General features: G+C 35.0%; 1 protein-coding gene across 1 annotated transcript in view; it reads right to left on the reverse strand.

Moving 5' to 3' along the window:
- LOC110021050 overlaps positions 1 to 23,684 on the reverse strand; it is a 194,067-nt gene that overhangs the window by 133,954 nt on the left and 36,429 nt on the right. The window contains 7 exon segments of the mRNA XM_020719380.1: positions 5,890 to 6,003; positions 6,074 to 6,428; positions 17,072 to 17,164; positions 17,305 to 17,463; positions 17,679 to 17,836; positions 17,924 to 18,121; positions 18,222 to 18,323. Of these exon segments, the coding sequence (XP_020575039.1) occupies positions 5,890 to 6,003; positions 6,074 to 6,428; positions 17,072 to 17,164; positions 17,305 to 17,463; positions 17,679 to 17,836; positions 17,924 to 18,121; positions 18,222 to 18,323 (1,179 nt within the window).

Consider the following 23,684-nt stretch of genomic DNA (forward strand, 5'->3'; position numbering starts at 1 on the left):
TGCTCTCTTTCTCCTCTCGCAGTTTCTTCCTCACACGGAGCATCGCTTGGCTAGTTTAGTCGTGCGACTAGCGTAACCTACAAAGAGCTGCAAGCGAAATTTTAGGGTTTAAGGAAGTTTTAGGTAAGTGTGAAACTCACCTTAAAGATAATCTAGACATTACTTTTCTTCTTCACGTTTCCATTTTGAGAATTACAATGAATTGTGCATCTTTTTCGTTTTCGGTTGTCACAGCAAAAACGAGGTCGGGACAGAAGCGAAGAACTTGGTTTGTGGGTTTTCCACAAGGACTTCTAGCACGATGTTAGCAAGGTGAAAAGAGGAGTATGCAAAGATATGAAGAAGAGGCAAAAAATTTTGATAGGATCGAAGAAGGTCGGTTATGCCAAGAAGCCCATTTAAGGTTACTTTTTGGATTAAATAATTTTATGAGCCAAGTTATCCTGAAATCGTAAGATATTTATTAATTTCAGGTTATTTATTCAATGTGTCAAGCTTGATACGAGCGTGTGTAAGCTAGTTGCAGGGCAGCTCTATAAATTTCAGGTAAATTAATCATATGCTAACTTAAAAGGAATAATTTGATTAACGAAAATTGTTTGAATCTTAAAGTTTAAAGAAATTTTGTTCTATAAGTTATTAATATCAATATAAATGTTATCGCAATGTTCAGCTAGTTATCGAAAAGTAAGAATTTAGTACGGCCACTGAGGTAAGTAATTATGTTTTAAATTTAAATAATTTTCTTTATTTCAAAATGTATGTTGATTACATGAGGTAAGTAATTATGTTTTTAAATTTAAATAATTTTCTTTATTTCAAAATGTATGTTGATTACATTTATGCTTTAGTTCAGTTACATTTATATTACATGTACTTCTTCGTATTATAAGAAAAGATCTGCATGATAAAAAAGATATACAAGATATGCATAGAAGATATACATGAAATGCATAATAAATATGAAAGACATTATATGCAAGATATGCACAATAGAAAAGATATATATGATATAAGAGATATGCATAAGATAAGAGATATGAATGATATTAGAGATATGTATGATGAATAGTTGCACAACAGAGTAAGAATACATGTTATTAATGATATGAGCGATATACATGATACGAGAGATGTGTATGATAAATAGTTGCATAACAGAGTACGAATGCATGTTATGAAAAACAAAATAACTTATATATGAATGCTTAAATGTGCAAATTTTGAGTTCACCCAGTTACATGAATGGGACACATATGTAACAGCGTGCATAGAGGTTTTTCTACCACCCCAAGTAATTGTAAAAGTTAGATCACTAACCGCTATGTCAACAGGAAAATATTGGCTAATGCGTGTAAACAGAGCTTACCACCCCATACAATTACAATGTTCACAAAGCTAACCGCTGTGTCAATGAGATAATATCAGCCAGAGGCGGTTAAGGGCTTTTTCACGATAGGCAATTATGATATTTAAATGTTTAACCAATATGCAACAACAACAACAACAACAAATCTTTAATCCCACCACGTGAGGTCAGCTACATGAATCCTTTTTCTCCATGGCATCTTATTTAGTGTCATATATTCATTTAGTTATAATAAATTAAGATTATTTTTTATACAATAAGCCCCAGCCTTCCTAGGTCTACCTCTTCCTAGGTCTACCTCTTTAGGTCTACCTCTTCCTTTCATAACATAAGTCGAATCTAAAACATCTACTCTTCTAATTGGATCATCAGATGGTCGACGCTTAATGTGATCAAACCATATAAGACGACTTTCTCTAATTTTGTTGTCACAAGAGTTACACCAACCATATCACGGATATATAAATTTTGCTTTTTGTCTTTAAGTGTAAAGCCACTCACCCACCTAATCATTCTCATCTCGACAACGGTATTATGCTTCTCTTTTAAAGGCCAACATTCAACACCATAGAGCATTGCAGGTCTCACCACCGTCTTAAAAAATTTTCCTTTCAGTCTAAGCGGTACTATTCTATCACACAAAAGGCCCGAAGCATTCATCCACTTCAACCAACCAACTTGAATTTTACTATTAGCATCCCCATCTATATCACCATCGCTTTGAACAACAAACTTGAGATATCTAAATCATTCACACCTTTTAATAATTTGATCACCCAAAGTTACACTTCTTTCACTAGAGCTACTACTGCTAAAACTACATTTCATGTATTCAGTTTTAGTTCTACTCAAATGAAGGCCTTTAGACTCCAATGTAGACCTCCATAATTCATGTTTTTCTTGGGCTTTTTCTCTCGTCTTATCTACGAGAAGAATATCATCAGCAAAAAGCATACACTAATGTATGTAAATCATCCTGTAAATGTCCAGTAAGATCATCCATAACTAAAACAAAAATGTATGGGCTTCAAGGCGATCCCTGATGTAATCCAACAGAAATAGGAAAATATTTGGTCAATCCTCCTTCAGTTCGAACACAAGTAACATCTCTAGTATACATATCTTTAATGACTTCAATATAAGTCATATCAACGTCTTTCTTTTCAAGAACTCTACTAAGGATATCTCTTGGAACTTTATCGTAAGCTTTTACTAAATCAATAAATATCAAATATCGATTTTCTTTATTATTTCTGAACTTCTCCATCAAATCTTTCAATAAATGTATAACTTCCATGGTAGACTTGTCGGCATAAATCCAAATTGATTATGAGAAATCTTTGTAATACGTCTTAACCAATTTTCAATTACACTCCCATAATTTTAAACTATGACACATCAATTTAGTTCCTCTATAATTTGCACACTCTTCTGCATCACCTTTATTCTTAAAAATGGGGACCAAAATACTCTTCCCCTATTCTGCAGGCATCTTTTTAGTTTTTTAAATAATATTAAAGAGTTTAGTAAGCCAAGAAACTCCAAAATCTCCTAAATATTTTCATACTTCAATTGGGATATCAAAAGGTTCTATAAACTTTCCGTCCTTGGTTTACTTTAAAGCCTCCTTAACTTCTTTTTTACTAATGCGACGATAAAAATGAAATATTTTGTTATTATTAAAGATATTGAGATCAGTCGATCGTATTTTTAGAAACTTCACCAAAAAGTTTATCAAAACAACTCACCCACCTATGTTGAATCTTTTTCTAAGAAAAGCACTTTTGATTTTCATCTTTAATACACTTTACTTGAGTTAAATCTTTACTTTTATTTTCTTTGTTTGCCTAGTTTATACATATAGTTTTCACCATTCCTAGTATCTAATCAATTATGAAGATCGTTAAAAAAACAAAATTTTTAGCGTCACAGATTGTTCGTTTAGACTCCCTGTAGGCCATTTGATATTTTTCTCAGTTCTCTAAACTTTTACATTTAAACAAATTTCTCTAATATAACTTCTTATATTTTATATTTTCTTGCACATTCGTATTTCACCACCAACTATTTTTATTTAAAAAAACTTTTTCTTTTGATTATCCCAGTACATCTTTTGTTACTTGTTTAATAGTGTTTGTTACTTTATCCCACATAACATTTGTTTCATCATAAACATCCCAAATTTTAAAAACTTGAATTTTACTTGTAAAAATAATTTTATTTGCGTTTTTTAAGTTCCCCCATTTAATTCTATGATGATGAGTCCTAATATTCTTTATTTTACAACTCTTCATCTTAAAATCTAGAACTAAAAAACGATGTTGGGTGTTTAAATCCTCAATTTGAATGACCTTACAATCTTTACAATCTCGACGATCTCTTCTTCTCATAAGAATATAATCAATTTTTGTTTAGTTTGTGCTTACAATCATTTGCACATCAATCCGATGTACAAATAGAATAATTTCGGTCAGGGGGGTGCTAGATATTTTTAACAGTGATCCTCGAAAAGGCAGATGTGTATGTAGACAATATAAAGTAAAAATAGAATTAAAGTAAATGCATATAGAAGATTTAAGTATTTTAGTTTAAAAAAAGTCATTGATAGATATATTTGCATATATAAGATTTCTTATATAAATATGAAAGACCAACGTATTATAAGATTTCTTATGGAGATATGAAAGATCAGCATGCATATTGATTTATTCTCCTTAGGTTACTATATTTTAAAAGTGTTATTAATCTTGAATTATCTTTAGATAACTCATTATGTTTCTTTAGCATTTTTAAGTTTTCAACTTTTGATCAAGATGATTAGAAAAGAATCAGACGTGTATAGGAGGTGGGAACAGCAATTATAAAGATATAAATTTCAACTTAATAATTTTAATTGTTTTCTTTAGTGGCTCTTTCATGAATATTTTAGTATCAAACTGTTAATGATAGAAACAGAATAAAAAATATTTGATTTCCGTCGTCCAATCGCCCACATGTTAGTTAATTCCAAGTTTCGCGTTGGAATGTGAAAACCTTAATCATAACAACTCTCAATTTAACTCACAAATAATTATTTAATTAGCATCAATTAATCAATAATCAATACTTCAATTTATAAGATGTCAATCAAGCATTTATATTGATAAGATTATAAAGATAAGGCAAACCTACAAATTAAAATCTGATTTAATACCTTGAAAACAAACTCAAAACAAATTTATTCAAATAAAAATAAATGAACTTGTCAAAATAACTCACAATATCATAACGATAAATTAGGCTATAGTTAAATATGGTTCAAAAGAGTTAAAAATTAGTCTAGCTCAATTATTTTTGAATGGTAAATGAAAACCAAATCTATTTTGGGATAAACAAACCAATTAGCAGTGCATCAAATAGCATAAAAAGAAGAAAAAACAAATTCTGAAAAAAACTCAAGCTTAACATGTAACATCACTTAGCATGATAATAAACACAAATATATGAACCGAGAATTATAGCCGTGCAAATCTACATGAACATAGTTCTTGCAACCAACTTCTGATTGATGACAACAAGAACATTCACAAAAGCTACATAACAACGTGGAACATTTAACAAGAGAAAGATATGCAGCAATTTGTAAATGATGGTTGGTAACAACAGCCAGAATAAAAGGTTCATCAAAGATTTCTCAAGATTTAGAGCATATAAAAGACGATAGGCCATGAGGACCAAAAGTTAAGATGGAATAGTAGGAAGCAGGGTAGAAGTCATTTGTTACATACTTCAAATGCAAAATAGAAATAGGGAGCACTACAATTTTGCTCAATGGAGACTGAAATAGACCATGGAGGCATGGAGCAGGCTAATATAAGAGGAAGCTAACAAAATCCATGTTATGTGCTGGCTCAACTAAAAAATAATATTCAATATTTGAAGAAAGAGAAACTTCACACAATCAAATAAATACCTCTACCGACATGCTGAAAAAGTAACCAAGAAGACTAGATTGATCAAGGATGAACTCAGTCAATTTTGCTCTCAGCACATACATAAATTATATCTGCAGAATGTTTATTAAATAATAGCCCATAAAGGATGGTGGTTAGCATATTTTTCTGTGCAAAGGGAGGCACAACGATGCATTCCTCAAAAATTAAAACCACAGTATCATGTCCTTTATATTCTACATCCTGATCTGATATGCCCACAAAATTCAACTGCTACATACTTAAAAAGGCCGAATATGGCTATTTATAGAGGGATGTCAAACACATCATGTTACAACAAAGCAAGTAAAAGTCCGCATAAATTGTAAGGGATAAAAATTGTGAAAAAAAGACGCATACATAAGAAATGAAAAGCATGAAATGGATAATATGATGGATAATATGAGCTGTTTTGAATGAAAAGCATGAAATGGATAATATGAGCTGTTTTGAAAAAAAAAAAAATTACAAACTTGTTGAAAAAACTGTAACACAACTTACAACCAAACAACATTGTCTAAGAAAAATTAAACAAAAGAAGTAACCAACCGTAACATGGCAAGGAGCAATGGTTGCCGAAAGACGCCAATCAACATCCTCCCCAGCAGGAGCATGAACAAAGCTGGCCTCCAAAGCATTTGTCTTTCCCTCACTGCTAACACTCTGCAATACGAACATAAAAGGCCTTAAAACATGAAACAAATGGTTTACTCAAGCCATTTAACAAGCAAACCTGTGAAAGTTGACCCTCGGGTGAAGACAAGCCATAGCATTTCAAAGACACATCACAGTGGATACTTTTTGGATAAATCTTCATTGTGAGACCAAGCAATTCAAAACTGCCACAAACAATCTCTGTAAGATCAATGCCGACAATACGAGCTGCAGCTTTGCCAATTGATACATCAACAAGGAAATGTATCATATTTTGTACGTCCTTCCCTCTAGGTGAAAAGCTACCCTCATCTGGCTGATGACTCAGCAATTTGTTAATTGCTTGCCATTCTTTCTTGATCAACTTTTCCTCTTCAATGAACTGAGATTCCGTAGAGTTACGTTCAACAGAAGACTCCCCAGAAGATGTGCTCCTAAAAATTAAAACAAAGCATATTACTTTTTATTGTAGCAGCTTGTAATTAAAGATTATTTAGCAAAAGCACATCGAAACTAAGGAAATGCTTCCTCCCCTCTAATGCCAAGCACGTAGAATATGCATCAAGTTTTCTAGAGAAGTGATCCTAAACTAGATGAAATTCTTACAATGAGCCCCTTAGGTTACTATATTAGCACAAGAAACTAAATTAAAAAATATTAATGATGGACAATTTCCCAATAACCAAGCGATTAGGGTGCAACAACTTGCACATGTGGCACTAAGTCACCAAGCAATAACACGACTAGGCCATACTAATTTTTATTGAACCTATCGTTCTTTACATTTCTCTATTTCAATCTGCCTCTTACTCCATCTCTCTTTCTAGTCATTATGTTTGAAAATGAGACTAGCTAAAAGGAGAGAAAAATAGAGAAAGAGAAATATACTGTATTTTCTCATAAATACAGTATGGAGAGGCAAGTCCAAAAACAAACATCTCTGCTTGAGATCATCTATTTAAATAAGAATCTAAAGTCCCGAGCATTATGGAAAAAAACTGAATAATAAACTCGATATGTAATAAATACAAAAAAATAAATAAATAAATAAGAGGTGTTTAGCCCTAGTATAAACTCCAGTTGTCCTTTGTAGAAGTGTTGTTGGGTCTGCAGAGAGTATGGGTCGAGTACTCTCTAGGTTTGGCACCTAACAGAGCTAGATTGGTCCGACGAGTTTGTTTAATTAACTATGCTGAGTTTGTTTTAAGCCTGGTAGATGTTTTCCCTTTGACCAGCAAATAAATCCGTTTAATCCTAGCATGTTTATTGCTCGAACCAGGCTAACGAGGCTGTTTGGAGCTCAACTAGCAAATCTTCGTGGAACCTGCCTGGTAGGTTCAGGTCCACATCTTTTTGGTGAGTCCTCCCTTAATAAAACATTGTGTTTCCCAATTATTTTATATTTTAGAAAGCAAGTGCGAAAAGAATAAGAGAACATGAAAATATGTTTTTGTTTAGTTTAATACCATACTCGTTTGTTTGAGTCAGTCAAGCTTTTCTTTATGTTGATTTCATATTTCATTGGCTTATATTTGCCCGACAAGAAAGTCATTGGTAAAATAATTGACATTTAAAGTCCCAAGCAAACTACATGTAATAAAATTAAGGAAAAACTAACGTAAAATTTTCTTAGAAATTTGACCTTTTTATCCTTTCGTTCTTGTCATCATTAGTCCAATTTCCTAAAAATTACCTCTAGTAGAAATAGATTCCAATAGGTTTGATGTCGTTGACAAGACAATATTGGCCAACATTAAGGAAAACTCATAAGACGGGCAGTGCTGAGATAAGAATAACGAGGCTTGAATAGAATTTGTTGAGCAGAAGACAGAAATAGATGCCCCATCAGAGGAGTGGTTCCAATAGTGGTGATGAACTGATGATAAGTGAGTCTTTGCAAATAAATGGTGCCATCCTCAAAAAAAAGATTGAGGTGTAGGCCGAGTTGATGGGTTCGAATTGGCTAAATTTTATTTTACTCAAATGTTATATTGAATCAAGGTAGAGTGAATCATCCTAGAGGAGACAGAGCCATCCACCAATAATATTAAAATAGAAGGCAAGTTATTTTAGTGTTTTATTTATTAAGAAATTTATAAAATATTTTTCTATACAAGTACTTGTTTAGGAAACAGCAATGAATATGTAGGGGTTGATTTATGGTGGTACTTCTTCAAATGCCAGAATTGATTTATGGGAGAAAATTAAAATGATGGGGGCTTTATTGAGAGAGAGATAGAAGATTGCTGGGGATTTCAACATGATCATGCACCAATCAGAAAGAGGAAGAGGGTGGAGACATCCTTGATTGATAAATTTTGTAATGCTCTGGAGCAAGCTGGTCTTTATGATTTAGGTTATGATTTAGTAAACACCGTCTCATAATCAAAAGTGCATCACTAAAGCAGTTCAGGATCATATCATAAACCACTTCTCTTATCTATTGATATCTTTCAAAAATCAAGCAACTATCAATTTAGATATTTAAATATGTGGTCTAGACATCATGACTTTATCAGGGCTGTGGAAGAAAACTAGAAGTGAATGGAAATTGGTAATGCTTGGTATATGCTATAGAGACTGCATAAATCAGTGGCAAAGGCTTTGAGGCATTGGAATTGGAATACCATTGGAAATGTGCATACCAGAGTTTCACAGGGTGAAGAAGGTGAGATTGTTGGAAAACTAGGATGAAGCAAGTCAAGAGATTGTTATGAAATTGTCACAAGCTCATAAAGAACTTTTAGAAGCGATAGCATGTGAGGCAGAGCTACTACAACAAAAAGCAGGGTAGGTCAAGTTCAATGAAGGAGACGGAATTACAAAATATTTTCATGCTTATATTAAGCAAAAGAGAAATCTTAATGCTATTCTAAGAATTAAAGATGAAAATGGGAGCTAGATCACATATCAAAATGCAATAAGAGAAAATATTGATCAATATATCTCCACTCTATTTGAATCAAAAAGGATGAATCTAGATATTGATGCAACTTTATTTGAGGAAGAAAGAAATTATACTCAGGGATTGGAGATGTGTGACATACCAAATGAAGCAGAAGTATATGAGGCACTCAAAGAGATAAACTGTAATAGAGCTGTTGGGTCTGATGGCTTTACCTCTGATTTCTACAGCAAATGTTGGAATATCATTAAAAAAGATCTGGTGGCTGTTACACAAAGTTATTTATTGGATGAAGACCCTAGAGTATAATTTATTGCTTCAACTATTGTTCATATTCCTAAATCTGCTGAAAAATCATGGAATTAGTTTAGACCTATATCACTCACTTCTGTCATCTCAAAGGTAACAAATAAGATTATGGTGAGATGAATTCAACCTCATTTAAATCATATCATATCCATGAATTAATCAGTTTTCATTAAGGGGAGAGGTATCTCTGATAACATTTTGCTAGCATAAGAACTTTTATATGATTTAGATAAGAAATGCAGAGGAGGAAACCTAATTTTAAAATTAGACAACAGGAAAGCTTATGATACTCTAAGCTGAAATTTCGTCATTAATATTCTAAAGGCAAGGGATTTTGATAGAAAATTTTGCTCTCTCATTGGTAGGTGGTCTTCTTACAATAAATATAGTGTCCTGATTAATGAAAGTCCCTTTGGTTTTATTACTACTAAGAGGGGTATCAAACAGGGAGACCCTTTATCCCCAACTATTTTTATAGTGGACTTTGATAATTTTTCTAGACTTTTGAACCATGCAGAAGACATTTGCAAATGTGCAGTACTCACATTAATCAAAGTTTTTGATTAGCCATGTAGCTTATGCAGATGATGATGCGACTTTTCTTAATGGAGGAAAGTCAGCGGTTAAAAAGTTAAGTAAAACACATGATAAGTTTCTGACTGAATCAGATAAGAAACTTAACAAGGAAAAATGCCATTTGTATGCAGGCAAGGTGATAAACAGAAGCAATGCACAAAGGGCAGCCAATTTTCTTGGTTTTTCATTAGCTGAGTTGCCTTCAAACTATTTGCGGGTTAATCTCATTAAAGGGAAGAGGAAACAATCACAAATGGATGAGGTGGCGGAGAAAATTAAACATAAAATTTAAGACGGGTGGAATAACACATTATCCTTTGGAGGCAGAATTATTCTGATTAAAAGCATTCCAAACTCTCTACCTTTGTATGCTTGACAGGTATTACAACTGAAAAAGAGTACTCAGTTATATTTGGAGAGGTGCTTCAATAAATTTCTTTGGGCTTGTGGACTATCAAGAAAAAGATGGACCTCCTGGAAGGTTTGTTGTAAGCCATATGGTGTTGGTGGTTTGGGTGTAAAACAGTTGAACCATGTTGTTGATATTAACTATTTTAAACTATGGCTTAATTTTAGAAAAGGGTAAATCTCTTTGGATAAATTTTATGAAGAATCCATCTTTTGTGCAATGGAAGGTGGGGGACTCTAGATTGTGGAAAGTGCTTCTTAGGGTGAGAGAGTGGGCCTAAAATCTATTTTTTGGGACTTGTGGGATGGGAAGATTTTCATTTAGAAGGATTGCTCAAGAAAGGATGTTCTCTCTGTGGAGGTTGGGGAAAATTTTAAAAACTGCACTGACTTATGGGAACAAGGGGAGTGGAAATTGGAGGCCCTCAAACAGGTTTTTGGAGATGATGATGCATCATACATCTTTAATATTCCAATAGACACTAATAGGAAAGACACCCCTTTATTGAAAATGCATTTGAGCGGCACTATTTCTAATACAGTATCAAAATTACATCACTTTCAGAACACTGACTAAGGGTTTAACCTGTGGGGTTGGGCTTTAACAACTTCAATGTCTTTCTTTTCATGGAGATCACATCATTGCATTTTACCTTATGACGATATTTTCAAACTAAAAGGCTTCAGATTGGTTTCACAGTGTCCTCTATGTAGGGCTGAGGAAAAATCTATGAATCATATCTTTTTCTCTTGCTCTTTTATCATGGAAAGTTGGAGGGAGTGTGGAAATATTCTTAAAAGAAGCATCTCTATCTCCTGGAATGATATAATTGAATGTAGAAATGCCTGGAATGTTGGCTCTGACAAGAAACATATTATGAAAATCATTCTACATTGGTTTATTTGGACGGCTAGAAATGACTATAAACATGCAGGCAATGAGTTGAGGAGACACTATTTGGGCTAAGATTTTGGCATATATAAATAGATAGACTAAGTTGGGCAAGCATTCTTTCTTTGGTGGTATATCCTACTTTACATCTGATGATCGCATTACCTCAGGGTTGTGTAGGAAGGCACAGCAACCACTAATTTTGGTGAGATGGTTGTCCTCCCACTAATTGGGTAAAGGTTAATACAAATGGAAGCTGGAATAGTTGGCTGTTGGATTTGGGGGTAATTTTAGAGATGAGGAGGGGCAATATTTATATATTTCTCCTCTCCTTGTTGGGCTGATAATCCATTGGTGGCTGAAACATTTGGGGTTCTCATGGCTATTCAAATTGTTGTTTATGCTGGCTGGTTTTCTTTGCAGGTGGAGTTGAATTCCACAGTTTTAGTAAAGATTTTATAGGGGAGCAGACAAGCATCTTGGGAAATCATGCATTACATTAGGAAAATTCTAAAACTTACCTTAAATCTCAATGTATCATGAAAATCAATTTACAAAGAGGTAATTAGACCAGCCACCTGATGGCCAGGCAGGGTGCTGCTAATGCTGAGATACAAGTTGGGAAAGAGCTTATTGGTGATTTGAGAAAATTTGTTGCTGGAGATTTGCTTGATATGCCTTATCTAAGAAATTACTATAGAGTTTGAAACAAGCTTTGATAGAGAGAAAAATTTTAACAAATTTATGCAAGCCTTTTTAAAATCTTGTGCAGGTTTCTTCTTGGTATAATTTTATTTTATGGAAAGAATAAGCTAAATTTAAAATGAGTTTGGGGAGCTCATAATGAGGAACTTTCGGTCCTTTTACTGTTGGCTGGATTTCACTTACCTGTACTGTTTGTTTTTTGCATCTGCTTCTGCTTTCCTGTTTTGCTTTACACAGACAGAGCATACAGTCTCCTGCCTTCTGTTTATTATTGTTGATTTCTTACACAAACACACATGCTGGATTTAAATGAGTATAGGGGGCTGGGAATCAGAATCTTTATATAAAGAGGCTTTTTACTGCTAATGGGTTTACAAATTCCAGTGTTTTGAGACTGAGCACCCCCTGTTCCCATCTCTCCTGGCTCCTGTATTCTGTTTACTATTGTTTATTTGGCATGTTTACACAGCCACAAGTGCACTGCCACTGTGAGAGAACCATCTTATTGGCCAGTTTTGAACTGGGCCACCTTTTCTTCTCTGTGTCATTCGTTTTATCCAACTTACTATCATTGATGCTTTCTTATTGAGGTTTTTGGGCAGCTCAGATACTACTCTCCTGCTTTTTCTGGTTATTTTTGTTTCTTTGGATTGTTTACACGGGCAGAATTTGAACACAAACTGTGGGACCAGGTTAATCTACTGCTTTGTCATTTTGAATCTTACTGACTTGCTTTCACAGAACAAAAGCTTTGGCTATTTTTTTCTAATGACCAGTTTTGCTTGGATTTTGCTGCTGACTACTATTTGATGTAAGGGTTAATGAAGGGCACAAATGCAGGGAACAAAAGCTTGGACGGTGCGACAACCAGATTTTGCAAACATCTTTGTTTGGACTTTGCTTTTGGAGTATTTTTTTGATTTTTGGGTATACATGTAACTAAATTTGGAGGCCCTTTAATTTGAGTGAGTTGTATGCTAGATATAGGGACCCTAGGAGAGTTTTGTTGTATTTTTTTGCTTTGTAGGGGGACCCTTTCATCTTTTTCTCTATACCCCTTTTTGGAATTAATAAAATTACCGGGCTTCCCTAAAAAAAAAAAAATATGTAGGCGTTAATTTGTTGAAGCTACACATTCAGTGAGTTACTAAGGGTGTTTTTGGTGCCACAAGTTCGCTTGTGAGCCTAAAGGGTGAAAGGATGGTGACTAGGGAAGGTGAAGACACCACTTGTCTTAAGCTACAAGAGCAATATGAGGAATTAGAGACTATGTTACCCTTCTGCTTAGCTCCTTCAGTTCTCAAACTTGGTGTTAATTGGCCTTCTCTTTTAAGGAAACGAAGGTTCTGAAGTCAGCCAAGGTGGTCGAGCTATCAAATTAGTTGGGAAAGTTATTAGTTTAGGAGACATAATCGGCTATATTGTTCTATGCGCAACAAGACCAATTATTAGAGAATAAGGGCCAGCTATTTAATCAAGTATCATTTCTTGCAATGAGCATGGAAACGGATATGAAACTAGCAATAACTTAAAAAAATCATCCCCAAATGGCTAGCAACATTGCTAATGGCGAGATCCAAGATTCGAAGTCAAAGGTCATCCTTCAAAATGCCTGAGAACCGTTGAGGTCAAACCAATTCCTTGTTGGAATTGAGGTCATGCTATGCCACGAAGCAAGATACCGGAGATTATCTATTAATATTCTCAACCTGATACTTTTTTTTTCATCTTTTTACATGTTTCTTAACGATGACTCGGGGGGTCGAACCATTCTTAAGATGTAAGAATTTTTAATGTATTTGTACAAAATTTTCTCTTATTTAAAAATATTTTAAATTTAGCCCCTTTGTGTCTTATTTTTTATTATTGAATTGTACTCGTTTTTCAGTTATTAAGTAGTCATCCTTTAGCATATTCTAAACACTATTTTCTAGTAAAAGAATATATTTCATTTTTTTCTTTATTCTAGTTTCTTATTACCTATTAGTCGAATAAAGCAATCGTTATTCATGATAAAAACTGTCTCGAGGCGTCTTCAAAAGATGCGCAAAAAGCCCTTATGATTATCAAGGATATTTATAGGTTGTACTCAACCTTGATGGTTGAGATGCCAGGATGACTTGAAAAATGTTAAATTACAGTTTAGAAAAATTTTCACCGCCCGACCATCTGTTATCACATTATTAATTCCAATTCGCTTGGTCAGGTAATGACAAAAATAGTAAAATACTTCATTAAAAATTGAATAAAATTTTCCTAACAAAATAACAACAAAGCAACTGAACGCTTTATAGTGCGCTATTACTAAATTTTGAAATGAATGAATTTAGTCATATAAATTGTACTTGCATCATAAAAAATATGAAAAAAGACATGAGAAAAATGGGTGTATAATTTCCACCAAATGCTCAGCTCCAATCTAAGTGAGATTAGAGAAAATTCACTTGGAATGAAGCATGTCCATACTAGTAGGGGCTCATTTGTTTAAGGAGAAAAAAAAAAACAGATAGGAAATGTAAACAAAACATCAAACTCAACAGATCCCGAAAGCTCTTAACTTGCTAGATCAACATTAATGGTACAATAATGCTTAGTTCAAAATGTGATGTGAGGACTATCACAAACTATATATCCAAAATTAAGGTATAATCCATGATTCATCACATAAATACAATATAATAAAATGGAATTGCTGAAAAAATGTCCACCTCATTAATTCTACTCTAGCATTGTTATTCAAAATCAATATTCCTAAATCGTATTAGGGGAGTGGCTTCCTAATTTTTTCCCCATGCCAAATCCTTAAATGGCCTTATATTAAAAGCATTTGGGCGTACCATTTTTTGTAAATATTCATAGCCAAAACTGAGGAAAATTTGACTGCTACAATTCTTCAATGCGTGTTTCCTAGAAACTCTTTTATGCATAAATGTTATCATCTTCGTCCTAAGAAATTTTATATATTATTTTGCTAAAAATAGACATTACTTCACAATCTTATCTTCAAGAGGGTACACAAATGAAAGATAAAAACTATAACCAATCCAATCGTAATCCTCCTGAACTATCTTAAGTTGAATCCTTGTGCACTCAAGGATAGCAAAATCAATAAATTTTGAAACATGAGTAGAACAGCCTAAATGCTAGTATCAGTGAATCTACTCCTGAATTGGTGTGTACCGCTGTTTAAACAAAATCTATATGACCTTTTAAGTATACACAAAAAAATAAATTATACTAGTCATAAATGATAGTTTAAAATACTACCAAAAATACTGTTGATGAAGACATGATAAGTTCTGATCCATCTCCCTACTGGCATATGGAATGTACTCGAAAGAACATTTAACTTTCTATTATTAGTAGAAAAGGCCCCAAAAATTATAAAAGCAATCATTATACATTATCAAGACAGGATTAAAACAACGATAGAAAAGAGGAACTAACGCTTAAGAAAAAACACACACATGAGAGATTGTTAACAAAACTAAAAGTAAAATTACTTTTCAATTTGAATGCCGGTTAAATGCTTTATTGAAAGGTATAAGGCAAGAGTGATTGCTAAACCATATAAGAAGACAAGATAGTATTGACTATTGGGGGGCAATTGCTTTTGTAAAAAGAATGAACTCCATAAAAATTCTAATATCTCTAGCAGCACATTTCAATCTGCATATTTAGAAATATGATGAAATAAACATCTTCTTACATGGTGATCAAGAAGAAGAAATTTACATGGGAATTCCTCCATAATATGAAGAAATGAGAAAGGTAACAAGTTGTGTGGATAATAGAGGAATGGTGATCAAGAAGATGAAATTTACATGGGAATTTCTCCATAATATGAATAAATGATAACAAGTTGGGTAGATAATAGAGGAATGGCAAAGACTTCCTAGGTTTAACATGCATTAAAATATAATTATACATAGAGCTTCCGATGCACCTTTAGAAGTAATAATAACAAAATATATAAATTTCCTAATGTGGCCCCCTTTCTTTGCATGCCTCCAATTTTAATTCTTGCTGTTTTTCGCTCTCTAGCCATTTATTTGTGGACATTGACATTCATGTTAGGTCAATCCACAAGTCTAAAATTGTAAATCATGGATCCATGAACTTCTACTAAGCCGTTTGGTTAGACCGGCAGCTTATAGCTTTTGTACTTTCATATTATTCTATAATCAACCACTATTTCATGTCCTCTTCATGCAATCATTACAGTCATTCTCATTCCATTTGGAGCCCGTTAAGCCTTTCCTACATTCTCCAACAGTATGTATAAACTAAATAAATCGGTATATGATCTTAAACAATCACCTAAATCTTGTATTGGAGTTCTGCCAAAGTAATTAAGGGAATTGGGTGGAAAAATCAAGGAGGGCATAACCTTAGCATCACGCATTCCACCAAAAAATTTTTATAACATAGTTGGTGCATATTGATGATATTATTGTCATAAGAACTAATATGTTAGAAAAGCAAAATCTCATATAATGCTTGATCAGGTTATCTGAGATAAAAAGGACTTAATAATTTAAAGCATTTCCTTATAATTGAAAAGAAGAATCCATTCCAGCTCTTGTTATCTCCAATCAAAATATTTAATCTATCTTTTGAAACTTTAATTGAAACAACTCAAATATTCAAAATAACCAGGCGAGGGATTTCAAGCCTTGCACTCTCTCCATCTCTATAAATAAAAAATTGAACTAGAACTACTCATTTCATTTTCATGCATAAAAAATTTAACGAACAGTCACTCCCCCTATCAAAGAACTTGACCATCCCAACCCCATCTTTCTTCATTCCCACCGCTCAATGTTGGGGATAAGGAGTACTATCAACAGCTAGCAAACGGAGTTGGCCAATAATTTGAGGTGATTGACAGCAAATATTTTTACTTTGATGACTATTAATCCAGAAAAATTGTCTAATACCAGTTCAGTAAAAGGTCCATAGTAGTATTAGAACTACTGGTTAGGAAACCTTAGCTGAACGTAGTACATGTATGCATCAAGAAATCCAAACAACAGCCAGAATATAACTGATGGTGACCACATGCGAGTGGGTATAAGGGCCATAAACGGCCAACCACTTATGGAGAAATGGAACATTGGGATACCTAAACGAGGCATTCTATAAAATCCTCTACACTACAAATGAAGGATCCTAAACAGGAAAGACCACCAGAAATTGGACCTACATGTAATATTATCATCAACAAAACACTGAATTATAAAAAGAGATGACATAATTAATAGGAGTTTTCTGCTACAAACCATCCAAAGGACCACCAGCTTCTTTTCTTGGCGCCCTTCTGCTGAGATGCCTCCTTTGATTTCACTGACTCGAGCTTAGCATGTGCAAGCAACCTTAACATACAGACGGTAATTAGTACAACATAGATATCGGAACAAAGTAAATGGGAAGATAATAAAAAAAAAGTAATATCGGTATGAAGAAAATTTCAGAACAGAAACAACAGAAGATACATATTTTCATCAAATAATACCTCCAAAGTAATATAACTTTTGAATCAAGAATCCTCTCAATCTGTCGCAAGGCAGAAATATCCACATTGGATGACTGTTGCAAAATATTAGCATAAATTTGAACATAGCGCCGTCGAAGTTGACAAAGATGCTTGATCCTTTCCCAGGAGAACAAATAGCTACAGAAGAGAAGATTTGTATAGAACTAGAAGGCTTCAAAAACCAAACAATTCATCGTAAGAGACATTGAGATTTAAAAAGATGGATAAAGGGCAGCCAAAGAAATTTTAATTTGATGGATTAAAGATTCTGAAAAGTCAAACTAAATCCATTTTAACAGAATTATCATAACGAAGGTGAAGCTCCAAAAGTTTACAAGGAATACAAAACAGACCAAAGTTTTTTCTGCTGCATGCTAGCCAGCATCGCATAGCGCCACCATGAATGAGGATCTTCAAAAATTGGCACTACAGGTCTCAAATGAGAAACCTCAACTCGTGTCTTATAGGTTGAAACTACTTCCAGTAATTTTATCCCATCATAATATTGTGCCTGAAAAATGTTGAAATGATGAGATCATTTTTACATAACTATGATAAATATCACAATCGATCATATTATTTATAAACTGCAGAGGACCTCAGAAACAGTGAAAGAAACATCACTCAAGGAAAGTGAGGCCTTCTCAAAAGGTATTTGGGGGTTCTGCCTTTCTTGCTTTCCAAGACGATGGTATTTAAGAACACCATTTATAGGGGATACCAAGTATCTTCGATCCTTTGCCCACAAAGACACAGTTCTATCACCATCAAGCTCACCAATTCCATCTTGGAAAATCTACAACGTCCAAAATTTGAAATCAATGGATTTGTATGTCACCGCATAGAGCTTAAAACAAAGTAGAACACAAGATAACCAAAATGAAATTTCATAAAACCTCAGTCCAATCAGCAGGGTTCAAATCTTCCCAGCTCATTCCAAGCTTCCATGGAATGCTGTCACTATCATGATACACAGCCAATCGCAGCAATTGGAAGGACTAGAAAAGAAGGTAATGGTTCCAGAAATTAGGAAAAGAAAAGAATGCAGTAATATGAAAAAATTGATAAACTTCCAAAGGAAATAAAAGAAAATTAAGGATCATTAGCATCAAAGACATCTCATGAGACCCAAAAAGTACACTAAAGAATTACAAATTTAATAGGGCATTTGTCTACATACCACTGAATTGTTATGTATTTACAAATAAAACATTAAAATATTTTTATTTACTTATATAGCACTAGCATCCAAACATCAAAATACATGCATGAAAAGGTATATTTCATTTTAGAAAAGTTAATGATAATGGCATTTTGGATGCTATTTAGAGATTAAAGTGTTATTTATGTAAATATAATGATGGGGCATTTACCTAAATACCAACCACTTATGTATTTAAATATCTAACACTTGAATTTTGCTTTTTTACATCTATACCACCCAAATATTAAATATTTCATATCACATTTAGCATTTAGCAAAAAAAAAAAAACTTCTAACTTTTATAAAGTGAAAATTTGAAATACAGCTTTTCCTGCATAGTTGACGTGGCATATATGTAAAAATTGGTGACGCATAGTTCTCCTGAACCGGCAGCTAAACCACTGGACCGGTTCAAGAAGGGAGGCAAGGCGGGTCGGTCAGCACAATTGTTTGGGTTAAGGATGTCGCCCAAGTGCTCCTAGTTATCTAATATTATAAATAGACGTTATTTCTTGTTTAGTGTTAGTTTTTGTTGAAATTTCTGTTTGGTCAGCCGCCAGCGTCCTCATTCCCCATCAAGGGTTGTATCCGACTGTGAGTAGATGCTTTGGTTGTAACATGTCCAAGGTAGAGACAGTCTCCAAGGGTTCGAGTGGTGCTCCATCTGTAGCTCGATCTCGCAGAGAAATTTATCCTTCCCAACTCTCCTCTGAACTCACCCTTTCTATCATTGAACCCCTCCCAGCCTTTTAGATCTTGCCGCAAACCCCTCTTGCCCCTTTCAGACCCTGTCGTAATCGCTAACAGGCCTTCCATACCAGTCGCAGCCTTCTCCGACTCTTCCAGTCGCTGCAGCAACCCGTTCCAACCCCCTCGAACAGCTACCACAGACCCCTCCACCAGCTACAGCCACTGTCATGGTGCCCTCCACTAGATCCAACCATTGTCAATACCCTACTAACCCACCCTACCGCTACTGCCTTCACAAAAACAGTTATCTACCTACTATCCAGCTGTCTCCCACCCCTTTCATCGTCGCTCTAGGGTGTCATTTTATGTTTGTTATCGTTAATTTACTGTTTAGAAGACTCGTTGTAACCAATTTGAATTTCAGCAATAATATTTTTATTTTTCATTGTGGATTGAGTTAACTCTAGTATCGATTGGTATCAAAGCTAGCTTAAATCTAGTCCTATCCTATGGTTTCCCAGCATCCTCCCCTACCCAAGCCACCCCCACCAAACACTTACATTCCTAGACACAAATCATAACCAAATCTTGACCTAACCCAAGTTTCCTCTTACTAATTTTCAAAATCGGTAACCCAAAATAGCTTTTTTGCGCCCACAATTAATTTCAAACAACATTTTTCACTTCCCAAAACCTAAAACCTAGCAACGCCGCTGAGGAGTCAATAGTCAGAAGCCGGATCAAGGGGAAAGGACACGAGCAGTGGGAAACCGCTAACAACAATAAAGGCTTGCCACTTTTGGGAAGTGGGAATCTAGATGGGTCGCCCGTAGCCACAATAGAAACTTGCAAGATCGAACGGAGTTAATCTCCATCATGTTAATTACAGGATGAAGAATCTCTACCTCAAAGATTTGACATGGAATATGTGAGAAACCAGAACTGAGAAGTAAAGGTGAACTTACCACATTTTGGCGGTCACATGGATCCTGGCGAGGTCATCAACTGGCTATGGACTTTGGAATGTATCTTTTGAGTGTCAAGACATCCCACGAAACAGAATGATAAAACTAGCCGCTAGCAAGTTGAAGAATAGAGCATTATTTTGGTGGCAAAATTTAAAGTACCTATGCCAACGAGAAGGAAATGATAAAATTACTACCAGGTTAAAGATAAAATGGGAGATGTTGTGATTGTTCCTACCAGCTCACTACAGACTAGATATTTAGACCCCATCTTGAAAAGTGAAAAGACCACATCACCGAACGATCACTACAAATTATAGACAATGTTCAACCCCAAGATGTTACAGTCAGAGAACACCCAAGGGAATATCCAAGCTAACCCGGTCAAAAGGGACACTAGTTCAGAAGGGAGAACACACGGCACCAATCTGCATTCCCAAGTCCATCCTAACTAGGAAGTGTTTCGAGTGCCACGAATTTGAGCATATTAAAATAGATTGCACAGTTAGGGGTAAGATATAGTTCACTAAGCAAGAAGCTGTTGAAGAAAGAAATAAATGACACAGTAAACACTGAAGAAAATAAGGACACAAAGAAAAAGTACCAACTTCCATCTAATAAGCAAAAATACCTAAAATTTTAGTTGAGTACATGAGTGTGACTCCAACAAAATTAACTGTGATTATCTATGACAGTCTTCAGGACGAGAACTGACACCAAAAGGCATGGAAACCCAGATAAGAGAAATTAAAACTTTTCAGATCTGTAGAATTCTTAATTTGCCCATACAGAAAAAGATTCATCATGTCAGGAGTGAGACCCTTTTGTGCCACGTCTAGAAGATTAGATAAAGTTATTCGGAAATTAGATTCAGCTCAGTAATGTACCCATCATCAAATGTCACAATAGAAGGGATGACCACTAGCTTTGAAACTGGTTTTAGGGGAGGTGAATTCTTCAATTGGACCAAGATCCTATCAATGGAAATGAGGTGTCTCATCAGTGGTTACTAGTGCAAGTGGTGCTTCCCGTTAGAGACTTCAGCCATAGTTAATTTTTCTTCACATACTTAGTTATCAGTCACATTCTTCTGAGTGCGAGAAGTGGAAAGAGAAAATTTCAAACTAAAAGGCCAAAGAATTATCTTGTAGAAACATATATCTATATGCAGCTTTAACTCAGAATGTGTCAAAAGAACATACATATTTATACTATCAAGACGTATTATGGAATATCCCCTATAGGATTGATTTACTAGGAGATTATGCCATTTCCACTATCTGCAACTGAGCTGATCTGACATCGTACTACGATGAATCAGAAGTTTCGACAAATGAAGTCATACCCCAAACCTAAGAAATACTGTCGGGATCCACTGAACCGATGGCTAAGCCGCTGGGCCAACTTAAGAATAGAGACAAGGGGGGTCGGTCGACCGATTGTTTGGGTTAGGGTTGCCGCCCAAATGCTCCTAGTTATATAATATTATAAATAGATGTTATCTTTTGTTTAGGGTTAGTTTTTGCTATGATTTATGTTTATACAGTTGTCGGCAAGCCCTTTTCTCCTTCGAGGGTTGTATCTGACAACGAGAAAGTGCTTTGGTTGTATCTTATCTAAGGTGGTGACCGTTTTCAAGGGTCTGATTGGTGCTCCGGCTGTAGCTCGATCCTGCGGAAATATTTATTCTTCCTAACTCTCCTCTAAACTCACCCCTCCATCCAAGTTTTGTTGCAAACCCCTCTAGCCCCTTTCAAACCCTGTTGTAATCCCTCACAGGACTTTCACACCCAATTGCAACCTTCTCCAACTCTTCTAGTCGTTGCAGAAGACCAGCCCAACCCCCTCCAACAGCTGTCTCAACTCCTTCCATCAGCTTCAGCTACTACTGCGGCCCCTTCCACCAGATCCAACCACAACTGATACCCTTCTAACCCACCTTATTGCTGCTTTCTTCCCTGAACCGGCCATCTACCTACTGTCAGCCGACTCCCAAGCCCTTGCCATTGCCATATAATGTCATTTTATGTTTGTTGTTATTTATTTCCTATTTTGGAGTGTCTTCGTTGTAATCAATTTAAATTTCAGGAAAATATCTTTGTTTTCATCATGGTTTGGGTTAACGCTGGCATCAATTGGTACAAAAACTACGCTAATCCTAGTGTTATCCTAGAGTTTTCCAGCATCTGCCCCTAACCAAGTCAATCCCACAAAAAAATTATTTTCTTATTCCCAAACCATGGCCAAATCTTGACATAACCCTAATTTCCTCTTACTGATTTTCAAAATCAGCAACCCGAAATATTTTTTTTACACGCGCTATCAATCTCATACACCCTCTTTCACCTCCTAAAACCTAAAACCTAATCGTCCCACTGAGGAGTCAATATTCGGAAGTTGAATCGAGAGGAAAGGACACGATGTTGTTTATAAAGAATTCACAGAGAGGTCCAATAGATTTTTAGGGAAAATATGCAGTGGAAAACCCACCAAAAACAACAAAGTCTTGCCACTTTGGAGAGGAGGCAATCTGGATAAGTCACTTGTAACCACAATGATGACTTGCTATATCGAATGCATGGAGTGAATTTCTTCCATCATTCTAATTCCAAGGATGAAATGTCTCTATCTTTAAGATTGGACGTGGAACATCTGAGAAGCGAAAATTGGAAAGTAAAGGTGGACATACAATATTTTGACAAACACATAGATCTGGGCGGGGTCATCGACTCGCTCTGGACTTTGAAATGTCTTCGAGTGTCAGGATGTCCCACCGGGCAGAATGGTGAAACTAGCCACCAGCAATTTGAAGAATGGTACATTATTTTGGTGGCAAAATCATAAGTAACTACACCAACGAGGACGAAAATTTTAAATTTCTACATGGTTCAAGAAGAAACGGGAGATGAAAAGCCAATTTCTACCTGCTCACTACAAACCAGATGTTCAAACCCCAGCTTTAAAAGTAGACATTATCGAGCGACCACCGTAACTTACACACAGGGTTCAACCTCAGGATTTTATAGCTAAAGTACACCCAAGAGAACATCATGCTGAGCCCGTTTGAGAAAACACTAGTTCAGCGGGGAGAACAGAGAGCATCAATCTGCATTCCCAAATCCATCCTAGCCAGAAAGTGTTTCAAGTGTCATGGATTTGGAAATATTGAAGCAAATTGCACAATTAGGTGTATGATATATTTCACTGTGCAAGAAGTTATTTAAGAAAAGAGCAATGACATAGTAGATACTAAAGAATATAAGGACAAAAAGCACGACTACTAATTTCCATATAATGAGGAAAAAATACACATAGTTTCAGTTGAGTCCATGAGAGAGACTCCAACCAAATTAAAAGTGATTGTCTAAGGCAATCTTGAGGTCGAGGAACAGTCATCAGAGGCATGGCAATGTCAGATAAGAGATTTAAGACTTCTCAAATCTATAGATTTCTATCCAAGTTGCCCCTATTGAAGGAAGTCCATCATATCAAAAATGAAA

This window comes from Phalaenopsis equestris, unplaced genomic scaffold, assembly GCF_001263595.1.
Source record: "Phalaenopsis equestris unplaced genomic scaffold, ASM126359v1 Scaffold000118, whole genome shotgun sequence".
NCBI classification, from domain to species: domain Eukaryota; kingdom Viridiplantae; phylum Streptophyta; class Magnoliopsida; order Asparagales; family Orchidaceae; genus Phalaenopsis; species Phalaenopsis equestris.